The sequence below is a fragment of the Saccopteryx leptura genome, chromosome 9 (genome assembly GCF_036850995.1).
Source record: "Saccopteryx leptura isolate mSacLep1 chromosome 9, mSacLep1_pri_phased_curated, whole genome shotgun sequence".
In the NCBI taxonomy this organism is placed as follows: Eukaryota; Metazoa; Chordata; class Mammalia; order Chiroptera; family Emballonuridae; genus Saccopteryx; species Saccopteryx leptura.
In genome coordinates, this window is record NC_089511.1 from 33,741,237 (window position 1) to 33,762,060 (window position 20,824).

The window sequence follows — 20,824 nt, forward strand, 5'->3', positions numbered from 1 at the left end:
TATTGTTACAGCAAATTATTTATTCAACACAGAAATAAAATACCTTTGCTAATTAGAAGACTTTAAAGTTTCAGTTTTCAAAGAGAAAGTAAATAATTATTGATCTTTTATAGTCTGTATAGCTGTATTCTTTCTTAATTTATGGGATATGTACTGACTGTTTTCTTTCTAAATAGGACAAGAATATCAGAGGATTGAATTTGGTGTTAATGAAGTAATTGAACCCAATGACACTTTGCAGAGAACTCCCAACTACAGTATTTCAAGCACATTGAATCCTCAGGCTCCTGAATTTATTCTTAGTTGCACAACTTCCAAAAAGACCCCTGAAGACATAGATAAAGAAGGGAACTACAGCTCCATTGACTGCCAGTACCCAGGCTCTGCCCTTGCTCTGGATGGCAGTTCCAACACGGATGTGGAAGTTTTGGAAAATGATGGCACCTCGGGTGGTCTTGGACAAAGGGAACGTAAAAAGAAGAAAAAACGTCCACCTGGATATTATAGTTACTTGAAAGATGGCAGCGAGGGTAGTGTTTCCAGGGAAGCCCTGGTCAATGGCCATGCCAATCCAGCAGTCCTGAACAGCGTAGGAACAGAGGACGTCGAGTTGATGGGCGATATGCCCTTGCTGGGGACACCCAGGACTTGTAGCAGCCCTCAGGACTCCACAGACTTCGGCAGTGAAGCTGTGCCTGGTGGTTCTTTCCCCGGAGCCCTGGACAGCAATGGTAGGACTGCAGGGCAGCCTGAGGGCTACCAGGGGCCCGACTTTGACCAGTCCTGCCTCCTTGCAGAGGCTGACAGGGACAGCCTGTTGAGGACAGCTGTGGCTCACCCTTACATTGGGACTGATACTACTGAAAACCTTGGAGTTACTAATGGACAAATACTTGAATCCTTGGGTGAGGGCTCAGCTGACAATGGGGTAGAGTTACACACTGTGGAAAGCGTGGACTTGGACCCAGCTAAAGCCGAGAGCGCTCCCCCTCCTGCCGATGCCTCCGCCTCTGTGGCGGGCACCACTCCCGTCAGTCAGCCTAAGTCATGGGCCAGTCTTTTCCATGATTCTAAGTCCTCTTCCTTCTCACCTGTGGCTTCTGTGGAAACTAAGTATTCCCCTCCTGCCACCTCTCCCCTGGTCTCTGAAAAGCAGGCTGAAGTCAAGGAAGGGCTTGTTCCAGTTTCAGAGGATCCCGTAGCCATAAAGATTGCAGGTATAGTTCAAAAGATACAGGTCAAAAGTGAAGAGGGGAGCAGATCTCATCGCCTGTTGAGTGAGACATTTGAGACGGTCTGGGCTTATAAACTATGGTGATAGATTGTTGCCCAGAGCAATAGTAGATTACCTTTGTTTTAATAGAAATTTTTGAACAATGTCTGTACTTTACATGTTATCTCAAGCAAAATAATATATAAGCAAAATGGGAGGGGGTTGTCATACCTTTATGTTAAGTGAAAAATCTGTGTCTGTTATTAGTCCTTTTCTATTGACAAATGACATTTTCATTTCTTGCCTTTTGATCAATTAATTCTGCTCCATTGTAACTGTATAATGTCCTGTTACACCTATTGTACACCTTTGGTATGATAATCCCTGATTTAGACTCACTTTGCACTGTTTCTTTTCTATATTTTTTAAGATATAAAAAAACAGTTGGGCCTTTTCTTTTTAATGTCTGTTTTGGATTGAGTAAGTGGATTTTACTTAGTTTTAGCACATCAAGGTCAGCTCATGACACAAAGAAAAACTGTCATAGTTTGCCTCAAAGTTAACATTTTATTTTGAGGTGCTAAAGCTCAAAAAAGTAGAACCAGTTCACAATAAAAACATAAAGCTGCATAATTTGCAGTTGTTTTTAAAGTAGAAAGTCAAATACAGAGGAGTGTGTATGGTTATATGTACCTAAGAAGCCAGAGCTGTTTTTTCAGGTTTCACTGTACCAAGTTTAGTAGCCAGTTTTGAGATTCGTACCCCATTAGCCAAGTTAAAATAAGCTGTCTTATTTAGGCTTTTTGTGATAAGTTCTGATTTAACATTTTGGAGCACCTGACATCATACCAGAATGAGAATGAATGTGAAATGCTTACCCTTTTGTGAATGGGCAGAATTCTGTCAAATATAAAACATTCTTTTGATGGCAGTAAGGTGACAGCAAGCAGTGCTTTTTTTAAAAAGTGAATGTTGTGTTTCTTTTTTTTTTTAATTTATTTATTTTTTACAGAGACAGAGAGTGAGTCAGAGAGAGGGATAGACAGGGACAGACAGACAAGAATGGAGAGAGATGAGGAGCATCAATCATTAGTTTTTCATTGCGCGTTGCAACACCTTAGTTGTTCATTGATTGCTTTCTCATATGTGCCTTGACTGCGGGCCTTCAGCAGACCGAGTAACCCCTTGCTGGAGCCAGCGACCTTGGGCTCAAACTAGTGGAATTTTGCTCAAACCAAAAGAGCCCGCGCTCAAGCTGGCGACCTCGGGGTCTCGAGCCTGGGTCCTCTGCATTCCAGTCCGACGCTCTATCCACTGCGCCACCGCCTGGTCAGGCTGTTGTATTTTTTATACATAATATATTATTTTGAATACTCCTGGTATCTGGAGTTCTCTTAAAATGAGGAGATAATTGCTAGGCCAATCATCATTTTGGACTTCATTATCTATTTTTAAAACTCAGATGATATCTTTAATTACAAAGTTTTAGAATGTATTTATTATAAGGGAAAGCTGGCCACTATCCGGGTAAAATAGCATTAGTCTTTGTATAAATCATTAAAAGTTTGCCTGACCAGGCGGTGGTGCAGTGGATAGAGCGTTGGACTGGGATGCAAAAAACCCAGGTTCGAGACCCTGAGGCCACCAGTTTGAGCGTGGGCTCATCTGGTTTGAGCAAAAGCTCAACAGCGTGGACCCAAGGTCGCTTGAGCAAGGGGTTACTCAGTCTGCTGTAGCCCCACGGTCAAGGCACATATGAGAAAGCAATCAATGAAAAACGAAGGTGTCGCAACGAAAAACTGATGATTGATGTTTCTCATCTCTTTCTGTTCCTGTCTGTCTGTCCCTATCTATCCCTCTCTCTGACTCTCTGTTAAAAAAAAAAAATCATTAAAAGTTTATCTTAATCTATAATGAGAAATGCATGGTGGGATGCTTTTACAAATGTACATTCTAAATTGAAAGTCTGGAAGGCTTTGTAATTATACTCATGCTCCTAAAAATTACTTCACAAAGGAAAACCTCTCATTCCTGTAACATTTTTTTATCTTTATTTACAATAAGAAAGAAAAGCTTCATTTTAATGTTTCAAAACATTCTACTCATATGAATTTAAATGTGTTTGATACAGTTTGCTTTGTTCTACATATGTTAAAATCTAATTAACCTGCTAAGTCCAATGTTATTCTGTTTAGTAAAATACTGTGAATGTAGGGGCTCTTAGTTATGTGAATCAGTGGAGAGCATTGCTACAATCCAAGTAATTATTTTTGAATTGATGCAATGGGTTTCCAACCCCCCCCCCCATATTTATTTTCATAATCCTATTTTGATTAGGCCAGTCACAAAAATGAGTTAATGATCTGAACAAAAGTTTATTTCCTTTTAAAATACTTTATTCTTTTGAGCCTGCTTATTGAGTCTTAGAAATATAGAATGTAGTTGCTGACAGTTTTTGTTTTTTGCATTTTTCCGAAGCTGGAAACGGGGAGGCAGTCAGACAGACTCCTGCATGGCCCAACAGGGATTTACTCGGCATGCCCACCAGGGGGCGATGCTCTGCCCCCCTGGGGCTTCACTCTGTTGCATCCAGAGCCATTCCAGTGCCTTAGGCAGAGGCCACAGAGCCATCCTCAGCGCCCGGGCCATATTTGCTCCAATGGAGCCTTGGCTGCAGGAGGGGAAGAGAGAGACAGAGAGGAAGGAGAGGGGGAGGGGTGGAGAAGCAGATGGGCGCCTCTTCTGTGTGCCCTGGCCGGGAATCGAACCTGGGACTCCTGTACACCAGGCCGACGATCTACCACTGAGCCAACCGGCCACGGCTTGCTGACAATTTTTGATATTATGATACTTTCTTTAAGATAATGCATTGATTGTAGTCAAACCAGTTAACACTTGGACTCATATAGAGCTTAGGTAAAGTGGTATTGTTTGGAATGTTTTTTCCCCTTTGTCATATTTTCCTACTTATAGATTTATAAAAGTAATAAAAATATATTCAGTTTGTTGTGTCAGATCCACCACCACAAACTTCCCTTCAATGAGCATACTTTTAAGTGGAGGCCCACTTATTTTAAGCAGTATTTAACTGAAATTCTAGCTGTATTAAAAGATCTGTTGATTTTGGATATCCTAACATTTTGCCCTATACTAGCGTCTAACTGGTTCTACTGAGAGTGATTTTTATGTTTATTATTATACTTACTAGCTTTTGGGAAAGAGGGAGAAGGGAACAGTTCAGACATTGTCAACACTGTTTTGCATTCTTAGAATAATATCAATATCCACTGCCAGTTTTTCTTTTCTTTTTCTTTTTTTTTTTGTGACAGAGAGAGGGACAGATAGGGACAAACAGACAGACAGGAAGGGAGAGAGAGATGAGAAGCATCAATTCTTCATTGTGGCACCTTAGTTATTTATTGATTGCTTTCCCATATGTGCCTTGACTGGGGGGGCTACAGCAGACTGAGTGACCCCTTGCTCAAGCCAGCGACCTTGGGCTAGGCTGGTGAGCCTGCACTGAAGCTGGTGACCTCGTGATTTCAAACCTGAGGCTTCCGCTCCTCAGTCCGACGCTCTATCCACTGCGCTACCGCCTGGTCAGGCTCCACTGCCAGTTTTTAATCTCAGGTTTATTTATTTTGGCTGTTCACATTTCTGGATCATCTTCCCTGTCATTAAGTCTGCTTAAAACGTCAAATCATTTTTTTTTTTTTTTTTTTTTTGTATTTTTCCGAAGCTGGAAACGGGGAGAGACAGTCAGACAGATTCCTGCATGCGCCCGACCGGGATCCACCCGGCACACCCACCAGGGGCGAAGCTCTGCCCACCAGGGGGTGATGCTCTGCCCCTCTGGGGCGTCGCTCTGCCATGACCAGAGCCACTCGAGCCACTCTAGCGCCTGGGGCAGAGGCCAAGGATCCATCCCCAGCGCCCAGGCCATCTTTGCTCCAGTGGAGCCTTAGCTGCGGGAGGGGAAGAGAGAGACAGAGAGGAAGGAGGGGGGGAGGGGTGGAGAAGCAAATGGGCGCTTCTCCTATGTGCCCTGGCCGGGAATCGAACCCGGGTCCCCTGCACGCCAGGCCGACGCTCTACCGCTGAGCCAACCGGCCAGGGCCACGTCAAATCATTTTTGTATAATCACAAGTGAGATACAAATTAGGTAGATGAATGAACTGTAAGAGAATATGAATCACATGTAAGGCATTTTGAAGTGAAATGCAACCAACTCTTGATTGCTTGTAAACTGTTTATCCTTTACAATAATGGGTTTAGCTTTCAAGTTCTAGGTGGCCCGGCCATCTTCACAGTATAGATTGTGATTGTCAACATTTTGTTCCATTGGCTGTTTTCTTCTTAAATATTAACTATTTAAGGAGGTGAAAGGGAAGAATACTTCAATTGAAACACCAGTAAGGGCCTGACCAGGCGGTGGCGCAGTGGATAAAGCATCGGACTGGGGTGCAGAGGATGCAGGTTCGAGACTCCGAGGTTGCTAGCTTGAGCGTGGGCTCATCTGGTTTGAGCAAAAGCCCACCAGCTTGAACCCAAGGTCTCTGGCTCCAGCAAGGGGCTACTCGGTCTGCTGAAGGCCTGCGGTCAAGGCACATATGAGAAGCAATCAACGAACAACTAAGGTGTTGCAATGCGCAATGAAAAACTAATGATTGATGCTTCTCATCTCTCTCCATTCCTGTCTGTCTGTCCCTGTCTATCCTTCTCTCTGACTCATTCTCTGTCTCTGTAAAAAAAAAAAAAAAAAAAAGAAACGCCAGTAAGGGAGAGGGCAACAAAATCATTACAAGTTGGGCCTGCTCAGGAAAGTGAATTCCTGCCTCCATATTTAGTTGAAATGTGAACAAAAAATGTAGCCTATTATTGATCTTTGTTTTGGTGGTTTATAAATCAGATTTATATACTCCCCCTCCTTGGGAAATTATTTCTCAAATATTTGCCATTTTTTCAAATTCTCTGAAGCAGTGATAATATAGCATGCCCTAAGCTAGAAACAGGTACAACACCTGTTGTCAGGAACCCACCCTTGTGGGTCAAGAATTCAGTCCATATCTGATTTGATATGTATATATCCTTGCCGATATTTATGATGTCTGTATTTTATAGGACTAAACTGAGACTGTTTCACTTAGTAAAACATAAGTTGATTTGTAATCAGTGGATAGTGGTACATTTGGCCTGCTTTGCTGTCCTCTACATTCTGAGATAACCAAGATAGCATATATTCTTCCAAAGTGATGTAATGAGGAAAAGAAAACATTGGGAGCATGTTCTGGACAGTTAGGAAGATGACAGAAAAGCAGGTCAAGATATCAGAATGTCAATCATGGACCAGTTATTGAGACTTAAGAATCAGCAAATGTTCTGTACCTTGTGTTTTCATGGCTTTAAAGTGGTAGTCTGACTTTTGAATACTAATCTTATGAAAACAAATTTAATGTGTAAAATGTGCGTAATAGGAACAATCATAGCTGATACTGACTTAAATGTTTACAATGCTAGTATTGCCACTGAGTTTATAAATCATTTCATTTGAATGGTATGTTGCATCATGTGAGCTTCTTTGTATGTCTTAAAATACAAGAAAGGATATTAACCACTCAATTTATCTGTATGTCAGATTTCATACAGTTGAACTTTAATTTTGCAATGTAGTGTTTGAGCTATTACAAAAGTTGAAGATACCAGTTTTAATTTGTCCTCTTTTGGAGTCTCTGGAGTCATTCTGGTATTTTGTACCAACCCAATACCGCTATTTAGGGGAGACCTGCCAACTCCTGTGAGAAAGGGGGCTGGGAAAGCTGTCTTCCTAAAGTTGCACTCTGAATGGATCTGAGTAGTAAAATTCCACCAACAATGATGAATTGAAAAGAAGGGAAAAGTTTGTTATTACAGTAAACTTGTATATGCCCTAAAAGAAAGTAAAATAGAGTACCAACAGTGCTAACTTGGGACCACATGCCATTTAAAGTTTCAGCCTGAGGAAATAATCCTGCCTTCTCTCCTTTATGGCTCTTTCCAGCTTTGATTCTTTTCACTTCTGTAGTTAACAGTGCTTGTTGGACTGGAAGCTAGGAAGAAAATAATGGAAATGGTGATACTGCTATAAAAGGAGCTTAGTTAAATAGAGCCAAGAGTTATATGAAAAAATTAAAAGCAGTATTCTTTTTTTTTTTTTTTTTTTTTTTTTTGTATTTTTCTGAAGCTGGAAACGGGGAGAGACAGTCAGACAGACTCCCGCATGCGCCCGACCCCGACCGGGATCCACCCGGCACGCCCACCAGGGGCCACGCTCTGCCCACCAGGGGGCGATGCTCTGCCCCTCCTGGGCGTCGCTCTGCCGCAACCAGAGCCACTCTAGCGCCTGGGGCAGAGGCCAAGGAGCCATCCCCAACGCCCGGGCCATCTTTGCTCCAATGGAGCCTCAGCTGCGGGAGGGGAAGAGAGAGACAGAGAGGAAGGAGGGGGGGTGGGGGTGGAGAAGCAAATGGGCGCTTCTCCTATGTGCCCTGGCCGGGAATCGAACCCCGGTCCCCCACACACCAGGCTGACGCTCTACTGCTGAGCCAACCGGCCAGGGACAAAAGCAGTATTCTTACTGGCTTGTCTGCAAGTTACAAATAATTAATTGACTTGAAGCAATAGGATTCATTCATTTTAACATGATGCAATAATAGTGACAGGTGACTACAGGAATGAAAACGGCCTTTGCCTCTGTGCTATTCCCTAGGAGGGAGAAGAGCTTCATCAGGAGCTGGTGTCTGGCTCACTTTGTGGTTATTGAAATTATGTGGGGGGGCTCAATGTACAGTGTGTTACAAAAATGAATGTTTAAATTGTTTGGAGTCTGACCAGGCAGTGTCGCAGTGGATAGAGCATTGGACTGGGGTGCAGAGGATCCCATTTCGAAACCCTGAGGTCACCAGCTTGATTTGAGCCCAAGGTCACTGGCTTGAGCAAGGAGTCACTCAGTCCACTGTAGCTCCCTGGTCAAGGCACATACAGGAAAGCAGTCAATGAGAAACTAAGGTGCCGCAATGAAGAATTGATGCCTCTCATCTCTCTCCTTTTCAGTCTTCTGTCCCTATATCTTTCCCTCTCTATCTCTCTGTCTCTGTCACCTAAATAAATAAATACATACATACATACATACATACATACATACATACATTGTTTGGATACTTGGTTTCATGAAAAAATCCTAGACAATAAGATTAATTTTTCAATCCTTTTGAAATGTTTTATTAATGCATATTGACAAAACTTAATTTTAAGGAATTTAAGCTAATTCATTTTTCTTTGTAGTACTGAGAATTGTTGACTCTCTAAAACTCTTCCATACATTAATATTAGCTATTTATTTATTTATTTATTTATTTATTTATTTATTTATTTATTTATTGTGACAGAGAGAGAGACAAAGAGGGACAGACAGACAGGAAGGGAGAGAGATGAGAAGCATCAATTTTTTGTTGTGGCACCCTAGTTGTTCATTAATTGCTTTCTCATATGTATCTTGAAGGGGGAGGGGGCTACAGCAGAGCAAGTGATCCCTTGCTCGAGCCAGCAACCTCGAGTTCAAGCTGGTGAGTTGTGCTCAAACCAGATGAGCCCGTGCTCAAGCTGGCGACCTCTGGGTCTCGAACTTAGGTCCTCTGCGTCCCACTCTGACACTCTACTCACTGCGCCACCGCCTAGTCAGGCAGCTCTTTATTTTCTCATAAGGATTATAGAGGATCTGTAATGAACTGACAGTCATACTAGGTGTTTTCTGTACACGTGTTACATTATCACACACTAGCCTCCCCAGACCGAGCATGGCGTGGTCTGTTACAGATAAGGAGTGAAGTCATCTGCTCCAGGCTGCGAAATGAATGAAGTGGCAGAGCCAGGGTGTGGACCCAAGAGTCTGCTTTGTCTTCCTGGGCTTTTGCCCTTGTCTGCCTTTCCACAAGGCGCTTGTAGGCTTTCTAAGCTATGTGACAAAATGACCTTTAACTTCACTGGGTCATTCTGACAAATTGGAATGCAATCATTTACTATACCAACAACTTTGGTCTCCAGGTGTTTAATTCATTAGGCAGATGTTGCTGTCTAATATGCCTAACTGTATGCCATCCACTATCTAGGTCAGTGAGTAAAGATTGGCCTTGTCTTGAGGATTGTCTACAGAATAAGACAGGAAAGGAAAGATGGCAGCTTTTATTAGCAGAAAGAGAAGGAATCATTTGCGGAGGGGTGTGGAGAAAGGTGTGGAGGAGACTTGATGTAGCCTGATGTAGAGATGGCACTATCAGGCTAGGGACAGGCCGTGAAGTCCTGTTACCTTGGGCAGGGAAGACCCAGCCAAGGAGTCAGTGTGAAGGTATTGTCTACAAGGAGCTTCCTTTCTAGGGAAAGAGCTACACACCCCTAATACCGGGTAGACCCTGATAGTGTTTGTTGCTATGAAGATACACAGTGAGCAACTCTTAGATGCCTTCAGGTGAGACTATTTCCAGTCGCTAATCTTACTTTGAGAGTAGTGTTAGGGTCTTTGGAAGGCAGGAATAACAGAATGATTATGTGTTTTAGCTTGCCACAGTAGAGAAAACTTTTCTAGAATAATAACATAACCATTAAGGAAACTCTAGATTGTTTAGTGTCTCCATTTCCGAAGTCTATAAAGACTTGATTAATCTACATTTATGACTGTTGTACCAGAAAAAAGGCTGTTTCAAAGAATGTTAAAAACTTGAAGCTAGTTTTATGCATTTGCTAATAAATATCAATACTTTGGTTCTACATGATGTTTCAGAGTTTTCCGCCTTTTTAATTTTGTAGATATGTTTACTTGGGACGTTCTCTTATTTGCAGTTATTGAACAAACCACTAGATGATGCTAAGAGACTTGAACTTCATATTGTAGAAACTGCTTTTTTACGTGACTGCTCCATAAAATAAGCAAACCAACATTAATTGCCGAAAGCTGACATTGATTCAAGGAAGGGTTGGTGTAGAAACTAAAGGTTTCTGGTCAACCAATACGTGCTGTTTCCCAGCTGAGTGTTGGAAAGAAGTCAGCTAATAGTTTTAAGTTGGGTCTAATCTCTTGATTCCATAGGGTTTGACTATTTCTTTTCTTTTTTTTTTTTTTTTACAGAGACAGAGAGTGAGTCAGAGAGAGGGATAGACAGGGACAGACAGACAGTAATGGAGAGAGATGAGAAGCATCAAGCATTAGTTTTTCATTGTGCATTGCAACACCTTAGTTGTTCATTGATTGCTTTCTCATATGTGCCTTGACCGTGGGCCTTCAGCAGACCGAGTAACCCCTTGCTGGAGTCAGCGACCTTGGGTTCAAGCTGGTGGGCTTTTTGCTCAAACCAGATGAGCCCGCGCTCAAGCTGGCGACCTCGGAGTCTCGAACCTGGGTCCTCCGCATCCCAGTCCGACACTCTATCCACTGCGCCACCGCCTGGTCAGGTGGGTTTGACTATTTCATGCTCCAGGTGTGCAGACTATTCTGGGCATGTAGCTTCATCAAGGACATAAGAGGAGATGCATTTTTCAGAGGAGCTTAGAACAGTTCTTGATGTTTTTGCACCTGCTTGCCTTTTGAGAGTGGAGTTAGCCTTGTTGTAAATGATTTTTGTTTAACCAGTTATGAATTTAAAGTACTTTTTCTTTCCATTTTCCTCCAGTGTCTATATGGAACAGGAATTATGCCATCAAGCCCCTTCCCCCCACCCTGGAAGACATTGTTTCCGATGCTCTTGAGCCCCTGCAACCTGCTTCTGCCCCAACTATTTCAAACTGCCTTGTCCCTCCGGGTCGTTTTACAGGTTCTTCTCGGCCTGCGCCTCAGACATGGTGCTGCTTAGGGTTCCATTTCTGACCCATCGCTTTTCTTGCTGTATGTGTTGTCAGAGTACACAGTTCCAGCCCAAAGCTGCAGGGGACTGTGTAAGTTTAGATATGGTACTTGCTGGTCTGAGTAGAAGTATACTGTTTACTGGTGCCATTGGGGTACCTCTTATCAGCACCTCTAATGAGTAAACTCATTATCTCATCACAGCACAGAACAAAAAGTCACCCATTCCTCCAGTTATATTTCTTCTCTGGGTAGAAGGCACCGTTACCGCAGCTGGGGATGTTCTTCTGGTATCAGCCATTTATTGTCATCCACCCCTGGCTGCCTCAGGGTTTCTCCAGTCCTCAGGTTGGGCTGAGCATCTCCTCCCCAACCCCCTTTCAGCTCTGCCTGCCCTGGGCGTCCCTTCTTCCCCATCTTCTAATGTTCCTGCAGTGGGGCCACCCCTTAATCATCTCTGTGCCTCAGGCACTAGTTCCCAGACAGGGCTCTGCAAATGGGGGCATGTCATTTAATAGAGGTCCTGGTGGTAGGAAGGCAATTGATTTTGGTTCTTACAGTTCTGTAAAACCTTAATTGGTTTTAGATATAAAAGTACTGTAGCAAAGATTTACAGGTGTCATGCTGGGTATTCATTCACCATAAGATTGGTGCTTATTTGAAAGTGCAGGGGGTTTTGTAGTGTTTATATCAAATGATTGCCATTCTGTGGCACACATTGGAAATTATGGACTGTTGTGATAAAATGGCTCAAAGACAGATGTAAAAATCATTGTGAGTAGAAAAGTGAAGAAAAGTTAGTATCTGAAACCTTAGCAGAAAAGGATTTTAAAGTGGAACCTGTTGTCTCGGAGAAGAGCAAGCCCAGCTTCTGGAGTCAGATAGACACGGGTTCATGTGTCAGCTTCGTTATGTGACTTAACACCAATTACCTAACCCCTTGGTACCTCAGTTTTTTCACCTGTGAAATGGTAGTGATACTGGCATATGTCTGACAGGGTAGTTAGGATGATTGCGAGTAATACAGAAGAAGCTCCTCGCCCAGTGTCCGCCGCATGACCAGGACAGCCTGTGCTGCTGTTAGCACATGGAGCTTGCGGTTCAGTTCTGTAACTGATCTGTTACTCATCAAAGGCCCAGGACTGTTCTGTAGTAGGGGAGGTGAGAGGAATTTTGCAAGCTTAGTCTAATTGAGCAGATTCCATTGGGTTCTCTTGAGCCTGTACTGTTCTACTTTTTACAAATGAGAAAACTATTTCCTGTAGTTGCTCAATTAGAGTAAAGGACATTTACTCACAGGAGGGAGGGAAGGAGTGTGTGTGTTGACATTAGAATTTTGCAAATTAATTCATTTATTTAATGCTTAAATCTGGGACCTGTCAGTCTAGCATTGTTTAAAAGGCTTCTTTTGTTTGATGCCTTGGACAGATGCCACCATCAAATGTCTGCTCACCTAGTGCTTCTCTTTTAGTACACAATTTAGAAGTAAAGGAAGGCTGTGTGGTCTGGCCATACACAGATCATGCGTTTCAGGTGCTGGCTGTGCTGCCTTGCTTCTGTGTGATCACAGGTGACTAGTTAACATTTCTGAGCCTCAGTTCCCTTATTGGTGGGAGGGGATAGTGGTGGTACTCCTGGATTACCAAGGATCGGGTACAGCCAGTTAACAGATGTAAATTGTAAAGCACTTGCTAAGTGTAGATGTCCATAAATTGCAGCTGTCACTGTTACAAGTTTCATAACAGGACATTTCTGAAAAAAATATTTAAAGCATTTAATATTTTAAATAATTGTGTAAAGATGGCATTTGCAACTATCTTAAGACTGTGAAGAAGAGTGATGTCCAAGGGTGACATCCAAGGATAGGAAGCTTATTTTCTAAATAGAATTCCAATGGACAAAACAGTCCCCACACTCAACTTCTAATAAGAGATAGTGGTCCCAGAAAGGAGTGTTGTCACTCAAACAGTCATTGAGCACCTGCTGTGCTGTGCTGTGCTGTGCTGTGGGCTGGAGTGCTTGCTGCGGATTCAGACATGAAGGACACAGGCGCGGCATGGTAGCACCTATATAGCCAGGGTCTCAGGGACCGCGCTGTTACCGAGGCGGGCCTCGCTGTCAGTGTTTAAGGAAAAGCCCAATGTATCTTTTAAATCTATTCTTTAATGCTGACATTGTTTTTGAAGCTGTTTCTGTTTCTTATTAAAATAGTTCTCATGCTCCCTAGTTATACTCCCACAAGAAGACAAATAAAGGTTGGTGTTTGGAGGGGAAATAGTAACAATTTTTTAATCATTAAATAATGTATATGATGTTGAGTGTAGCTTGATCACTATATGCCTTTTCTTATTGGAAGGATTTAGAACACTCCCAGAGTAGAGCATAAGAATTTACTTCACTAGAGGTCATTAACTTCTTAAATATGCTTCTTTACTCTTTCAGAGTTACTGGAGAATGTAACCCTAATACATAAACCAGTATCATTGCAACCCCGTGGACTGATCAATAAAGGAAACTGGTGCTACATTAATGCTGTATCCTTCTCAGATGCTGTCCCCACGCTGGCCGCCTGCAGTTTGCTCTTCCTTGGCCGCATTGACTTAGTTCAGCTTCCAGGGGACATCTACCCCAAAATTTAAATCCATAAACTTGGTTCCTCACTTAGCTGCCTACCTTGCTTATAAATAATGTTATTCCTGACCCCTTGCTCAAAAAAGGATTTGTTGACCTGGTAATGACAGAATCAGGAAAGTTTTATTCTCAGTAGACTGGTTGCAAATAATAGGGCAGAGTGACCACTTACAACTGGGAATTTTGTTTTCATTGATTTGATTATCTTGGTTGAATCAAGTTCTTGTATGTAAACTGCTGATTGCAGAGTAAACCCTTATGTGGCTATCAAAAGGCACTTATTCCCATGATTATTTGGTTTATTCCCTTTTGTGTTTACATATCTGAGTTCTTCAGCGTCCTTGGCTTACTTAGTTTTATATGCTCTTGTGCTTGATGTGCCTTTTGGAAATTTGGTGTGTCTGTTTCATTTCCTTTACACTTCCTTACTGCCAATGTTTAGACACTGCAGGCACTGGTCGCTTGCCCTCCGATGTATCACCTGATGAAGTTCATTCCTCTGTATTCAAAAGTGCAGAGACCTTGTACATCAACACCCATGATAGACAGCTTGTAAGTAAGGTGCTTAAAAATGTGTTGAGGAAGTGGGTTTCTCCCTCTGATCATTAGAATTCGAGTAGATAGAAAGGTTTTTGATTTCCTGCAAATGAGTCTTAGAATTCATTTTTTAAATTTAGTATTCATGATTTTGTATGGAAGTTAACCAGAAATGAAACTGGAGCATTATTTATCTGTTTTCTTTTGTTTCAGTGAAATAAATTGTAGTATTTACCAGTTTATCACTTTAAAAATACCAAAAACTTACATAGAAAGGATTTAAGAACTTACTATTATAACATTAGTTGCCTAAAATTTGCTATCTTCATACTAATTAATATTCTGCTTAGCTATCAAGGCTTTTTAGTAAAAGTGTGTCTTTTAAAACAATGTACTACTAAACATTTTTCCCCCTGCCCTTGTTTAGTGTTCGGCTGATGAATGAGTTTACTAATATGCCAGTACCTCCAAAACCCAGACAAGGTGAGTAAAAGTGAGGTCTTCTGATGTCATTACATATTGGGAGTGGTGAAGTCAGATGACTGAATAAACTCAGCGTTGTTGGAAAGAAAATGTCTTTAAATATGTTACTATACCTATGCTATTTTCAACATGGGGTAGGTGTGGGAGTTTTGATGACTTTGCATTTTGTCATTTTAAGACTTCTATTTGTTTCGAAAATTTGTGTCCTGTTTCCATTGCAGCTCTTGGGGATAAAATCGTGAGGGATATCCGCCCTGGAGCTGCCTTTGAACCCACATATATTTATAGACTCCTGACAGTCATCAAGTCGAGCCTGTCTGAAAAGGTTTGGGATTCCTCTAATGTGGCCAATATAAAGGGTTGCCTTTTACTCCATTTTGTGCTTTAACTGATGCTTAGTCAGTGCTTGCCTTCTGCTTTAAGTGCTGTGACTGGTGGGTTTGTTCAGTAGATTTATGCTTTTACAGATGATCATCATAGTCAGAGCCAACTCCTGTATGATTTACTGTGCACCAAGTACTGGTTGAAGTTCTTTATTAGCTTAACCTGGGAGCAAAGTATGATTATTGTCTCCTTATTACATTTGAGAAAAGTGAAGTCATTGTTCAAGGTCACACAGCTAATAAATGGTAGAGCATGGCTTTAGAGTCAGCCTTTCAGGTAGCAGTGGGGTGACTGGACCTGGAATAGTGGCAGCATTCAGAAGAGTTTCTACCTGCATTAGACTTGCAGACTTTAGCAGCCCCTCAGGTTCTTGACCCACAGGAGACGTTGGGGCTGCTCATGTCACCACTCCCACTGTGAATGAGAAGCTGAGTGTGCGCACTGAGGTGACCCTAGACAAGTCATTCTTGTTCTTGTGTTTCATTTAACAAAACAACTTTCGAATAACTTTTTCTTATGAAGGTAATGTATATTAGAACATTTCAGAAATGCAGAAAAGTATAATAAAGAAAATCTCCATTAGTTCTGTCACTTAGAGATAAGTGTTTAATTTGTTCCCTCTTTTCTCCCCCTTCCCCTCCCCATCTCACCTGTCCAAAGAGAAACTCACATGTTTCGAGTGGGAAAGACTTTACATGAAAATATGTTGAAAATTTAAGAGGAGGCATAGTTTGAATATGCAGGCACTAGACTCCTTGCAGGTCTTAGCTAGTAATCAGTTAAATCAATATGATTGTGTTTGCCCTTTTCAGGGCCGGCAAGAAGATGCCGAGGAGTACTTAGGCTTCATTCTGAATGGACTTCATGAGGAAATGTTGAACCTGAAGAAGCTTCTCTCACCAAATAATGAAAGTAGGTTATGATATATTTGCTACAAGTTGTGGAAAAACATTTTTTTTTAATTTTAGTAAGAGGAGGGGAGGCAGAGAGAGAGACTCCTGTATGTGCCCCAAGAGAACATTTTTTTACAAGTTATTTTAAAACAAATATATGTTATATATTAAGTTTGCCCCCCACATCATTTGCCCTTTAGAATCAATTATTTACTCATTAGGATAACTGTAGTTATTTTTACATTGCCTATTATATACCATTCAGAATGTTAGATTTGTATAAATCAGAATTTATCGAGAACCTCTGCTTTTTTCCTTCAACTTTTAATTAGGAAAATGATCAAACAGAAAAACTGAAAAAATAGTTTGATGGATGAATACCTGTATAACCCCTGGATTCTGAGATTGTCAACATGTTGTCATTCTCTTTTCTACACACACACTAAGTGCATGTATGGATTTTTTCTACATGACTTAAAATTAAGTTGCAGGTAGCAGTTTAGTTCGCCCCTAAATGCTAAAGCATCCATCTCCTGAAGGTAGGAGTATTCTTATGCTGTGCTAGCTTGTAAAAGAGTTAACCACCCTGTCTGATGTTGTGTGAATCTCTTTTGTGGACCGCACAACATTTCTGGCAGAGCGGCGGTTGAAAACCCCTGTTCTACACGACCAGTATCCTTATCAAATTTGGGAAAGTAACTGTTACTATATTACAATAATATCTACTTTCCAGTTTGTCTTCAAGTTTCTCCGATCGTCCTAAGAATGTCATCTATAGCAGTTTATGCACGCAGGGATCCAACAGTCCCACACGTCGCTTTTGTTATTGATGCACCTTGATTTTGTTTTTATTTTTTTATTTTTTATTTTTTTAATAAATTTTTATTAATGATAATGGGATGACATTAATAAATCAGGGTACATATAGTCAAAGAAAACATGTCTAGGTTATTTTGTCATTAAATTATGTTGCATACCCCTCGCCCAAAGTCAGATTGTCCTCCGCCTCCCTCTATCTAGTTCTCTGTGCCCCTCCCCCTCCCCCTAACTCTCTCCCTCCCTCCCTCTCTCCTTCCCTCCCATGTCCTCCCTCCCCCCACCCCTGATAACCACCACACTCTTGTCCATGTCTCTTAGTCTCGTTTTTATGTTCCACCAATGTATGGAATCATGTAGTTCTTGTTTTTTTCTGATTTACTTATTTCACTCCGTATAATGTTTTGATTTTGTTTTTAAAACCATAAATGACGAATCTGTGTAGGTGACTCATGTAGAACTTTCTTATTTTAGTTTTTTGCTGTTGTAAATAGTAGCCTAAGCAGACTGTCTACTTTGCAGAACTTACTATTTCCAATGGACCCAAAAGCCACTCGGTGAGCGAGGAAGAGCAGGAAGAAGCAGGCGAAGGAAGTGAGGACGAATGGGAGCAAGTGGGCCCCAGAAATAAGACTTCCGTCACTCGCCAGGCGGACTTTGTTCAGACCCCAATCACTGGCATTTTTGGTGGACACATCAGGTTTATGCTTTTCTGGAATAATTTAGTATTTGCCTTTTTCAGGGTTTTGAGATTTTGCTAAAGGGGGAAGGTATAATACTTGTCCTAAGAAATTTTGAGTTGATGTCAAAATGTTCACCTTGACACTCTGTGCCCTCTCTCTTCTTGGACTGCTAATGCTCCTTGCAGGCCTCACTGCTTTCACTCCCCATCACGGCCCCTCTGCAGAGGGCACTGCACCCTGCCTGCCCGCGCTCCTCGCGCTCCTCGCGCCCCTCGCGCCCCTCGCGCCCCTCGCGCCCCTCGCGCCCCTCCGTCAGCACTCACCTGCCCTCGGCCCAGTGGTTCACAGCAAGTAGGAAGGGAAAGACAGGTTAATCAAAATACACGTTCTGTTAAGAGAAGAAATTCATATATATGATTGGAGGAATTTTAGGTACTGGGACCAGGTGAGTTAGAAAGTTAAGGGAATGTGGGAGCTCTGTAAAGGAGGTCATGTGACGCAGGCTGGGGTACCAGCACATCCTCTGCCACAGTTCCTTTAAACCAGTTGCTTTTCACTCATTCACCAACTGCTCCTAAAGGGTTTTGTTTATGTTAGACCATTTGGTAACAGCATGATGGGGAGGTTTGCTCACCCAGGCTGAAAGAACCACATTATAGCACAGTTCCTCTCCGCAGGCCTCAACACAATCTACCAGGGTGGTGTTTTAGTGAGACTCTTAGCCTTTCGTTGTCCCAGATGCTGTATACTCACAAGAGATAACACCCTCTCAAGGCTTCAAGGGTTAGTTCAATCTCTCTTTGCTCTGAAGCAACAGAGGACCTTCTAACAGGCTAATGAAAACCTCAGAAAATCTTATCTCCCCTGCCCAAGTTAGTCCGTGGTGCTGGAGGACTGGGTTTAGAAGCCAGTTGTGTAGCCATGTAACCTTGAATGAGTCATTTCTGTTCCCTTCACTGTAAGGTAGACTCCCAGAGCCCCTTTCTATTCTGGAATCTTTGTCAGCCGGTGGTCAGGTGTGCTCTGGGGAATGCCCAGCCTCTGGTCTTTGCTTCTATAACTTGTTTTTGCCAGATACCGCTCCTTGGGTTGGGCCATGCTGGAGAAGAAAGGCAGGACCCAAGCTGTGAACAGCAAGCAGTGAGAGGAGGCTGAATGTGCCCTGAGCTCTCCATGAGACTAGCAGCCTGATGTTAGCATTCTTGGGCACTCACTTAGGGATGGGGGAGAGGGGTGATGAGGGAACAGCACAGACGGATGTGAAGAGAGGACCATGTTTTTGTCTGGGTGGAATATCAGAATCATGATTCCACTGATGGCCAACATACCCAAAGGTCCCGAATTTGAGAATGACCAGTAGGAAAAACCAGAACCCACTTTGGGGCATTTCTAGCTTGGCCTGAATGGCTCTGCCATGGTCCCTAGCCTCAGCCTCTGTGGGTTCTTTGTGTTGAACTTGATTATTGATATGTCTTTTTGAAAAATAGTAAAGGAAGCCCTGGCCAGATAGATTGGTTGGTTGTAACATTGTCCCAAAGTGCAAAGGCTGCCAGTAGATCCCTGGTCAGGGCACATACAAGAACAGCTCAGTGTTCCTGTCTCTCTCTGTCCCTCTCTCTTTGCCTCTCTCTAAATAAAAAAATTAAAAATGAAGAAGAAGAAAATGGTAAAGGGAAGAGAAGGAATTGCTTCTTATAATTTAGGAACTTTTTTCTTTGTATAGTAGCCACCATTAAGTGTGATTCTTTATTCAGACCACTTGAAAGATTTTCTTTTAAAATTCACCCTCTTCTGGTGGCTTTTTAGTTTCCCCAGTAAAATCAGAACCTTTCCCCACCTTTTACCCCTGGGACACTTGATAAAATTTAGGACCTTTGAGCTGAGAGGACCACTTGATTTCTTCACCAACTTTAATTAGTGGTTTTCCCACTATTCCTGTTCAAAACCAAGGGAGTGGCTGTCATTCTCAAGTTTTTACACTTAGGAGCGTGCAGATACTTCCTGAGACTGTGGGGAAAGCAGCGTATGAAAGTTCAACCCTAAGCAGAAAAGCTTTTAGCCTGCTCTTCATGCATCTGCTCTAAAAAGTCCATTCGGCCACACCCGTTTCATTTCGTCTATAAACTAGGTCACTCTGGCTGCAGAAATAGAATCCCTTGTTGAACTCTTGGAATATTTCCTTGCTGAAGCTAAGTGAGCGATGGGCCGAACACACAAGTTTTACTCAGAAAAACTTAGAAAAAGAAAAATGAAATGAAAAACCAGCTAAGAAAACAAGATTGAGTTGGCAGCTGTCTTCTTGAGGGAGGTAGCCCTGTTTCCTGGAATGTTAACTTGTTTTTTATTATCCGCACTCTGTTCCTCTTCTTTGTAAGTCATTTTTATGGGGGAAAATGCCATTAAAAATACTCTGTTTACCTTGAGGTTTCCTCTATTTTATTAGAGCAGGCTGTGATACTTTGAGAAAATGAAAAGTGTCAGCATTTTGAGGCCATGGCAAGATTGTCACATTTATTAACCGGTGCGTTGAGTAAAATGTGGAGGTGAAGGAATTTGAATGTGAAATATCTTTTCTTCCGAGCACTTGAACTGGGGAAAAATAATCAGCTGCTGGATTTAGTTGCTAGAAATACTTAGGAGGTGGTATTCAGGAGAAGTATTTTTAAACTCAGTATATTTTTGGCTTTTCTGTTCTCTGGTTTTCTGAAAGTGATATTGAATAATCTTATTTTCAGTATTTATTCCTCTTCTTCTGTTGGATAATCTTAAGAGAAAGTGGGAAGGAGTGGTCTCTTAATTTTTTTGTTTTTGTTTTCAATTCTTAGGTCTGTGGTTTACCAGCAGAGTTCAAAAGAATCTGCCACTCTGCAGCCGTTTTTCACGTTGCAGTTGGATATCCAGTCTGACAAGATTCGTACAGTCCAGGATGCACTGGAAAGCTTGGTGGCAAGGGAGTCTGTCCAAGGTTATACCACGAAAACCAAACAAGAGGTATAGTCATGGTTGATTTTGAACCTTTCTGCTGCAGCACTCGAATGTGTAGAAAGAACACAGAATCAGGAAGGAGGACACGTGGGTTTGAGTTCTGCCTCTTAAATCAGTTGCTTAATGTTTTTGGACTGAAAGTTTCCAAAATTTTTAGATGAAATGGTTGAAACAGATGATCCTACCAATCTCCTTTAGCTCTGACTCATGTTGCACAAGGTAAGAGTTTTGCAGATTATTTATCCTGAGCTACATTTAATTTTCTGACAACCTAATCATGATTCTACAGAATCAGTACTACCCTTATCAGAGGCTAAATGGCTTATTTACA

At 42.0% G+C, this 20,824-nt stretch overlaps 1 protein-coding gene across 4 annotated transcripts in view; it reads left to right on the forward strand.

Moving 5' to 3' along the window:
- Positions 1 to 20,824, forward strand: part of LOC136381402 (kelch-like protein 36) — a 122,151-nt gene that overhangs the window by 91,244 nt on the left and 10,083 nt on the right. For all 4 annotated transcript variants that reach the window (XM_066350085.1, XM_066350086.1, XM_066350087.1 and 1 more), the window contains 8 exons: positions 177 to 1,217; positions 13,524 to 13,615; positions 14,155 to 14,264; positions 14,677 to 14,732; positions 14,954 to 15,057; positions 15,929 to 16,028; positions 17,348 to 17,525; positions 20,334 to 20,499. In XM_066350085.1, the coding sequence (XP_066206182.1) occupies positions 177 to 1,217; positions 13,524 to 13,615; positions 14,155 to 14,264; positions 14,677 to 14,732; positions 14,954 to 15,057; positions 15,929 to 16,028; positions 17,348 to 17,525; positions 20,334 to 20,499 (1,847 nt within the window). The remainder of the gene's footprint in view (positions 1 to 176; positions 1,218 to 13,523; positions 13,616 to 14,154; positions 14,265 to 14,676; positions 14,733 to 14,953; positions 15,058 to 15,928; positions 16,029 to 17,347; positions 17,526 to 20,333; positions 20,500 to 20,824) is intronic.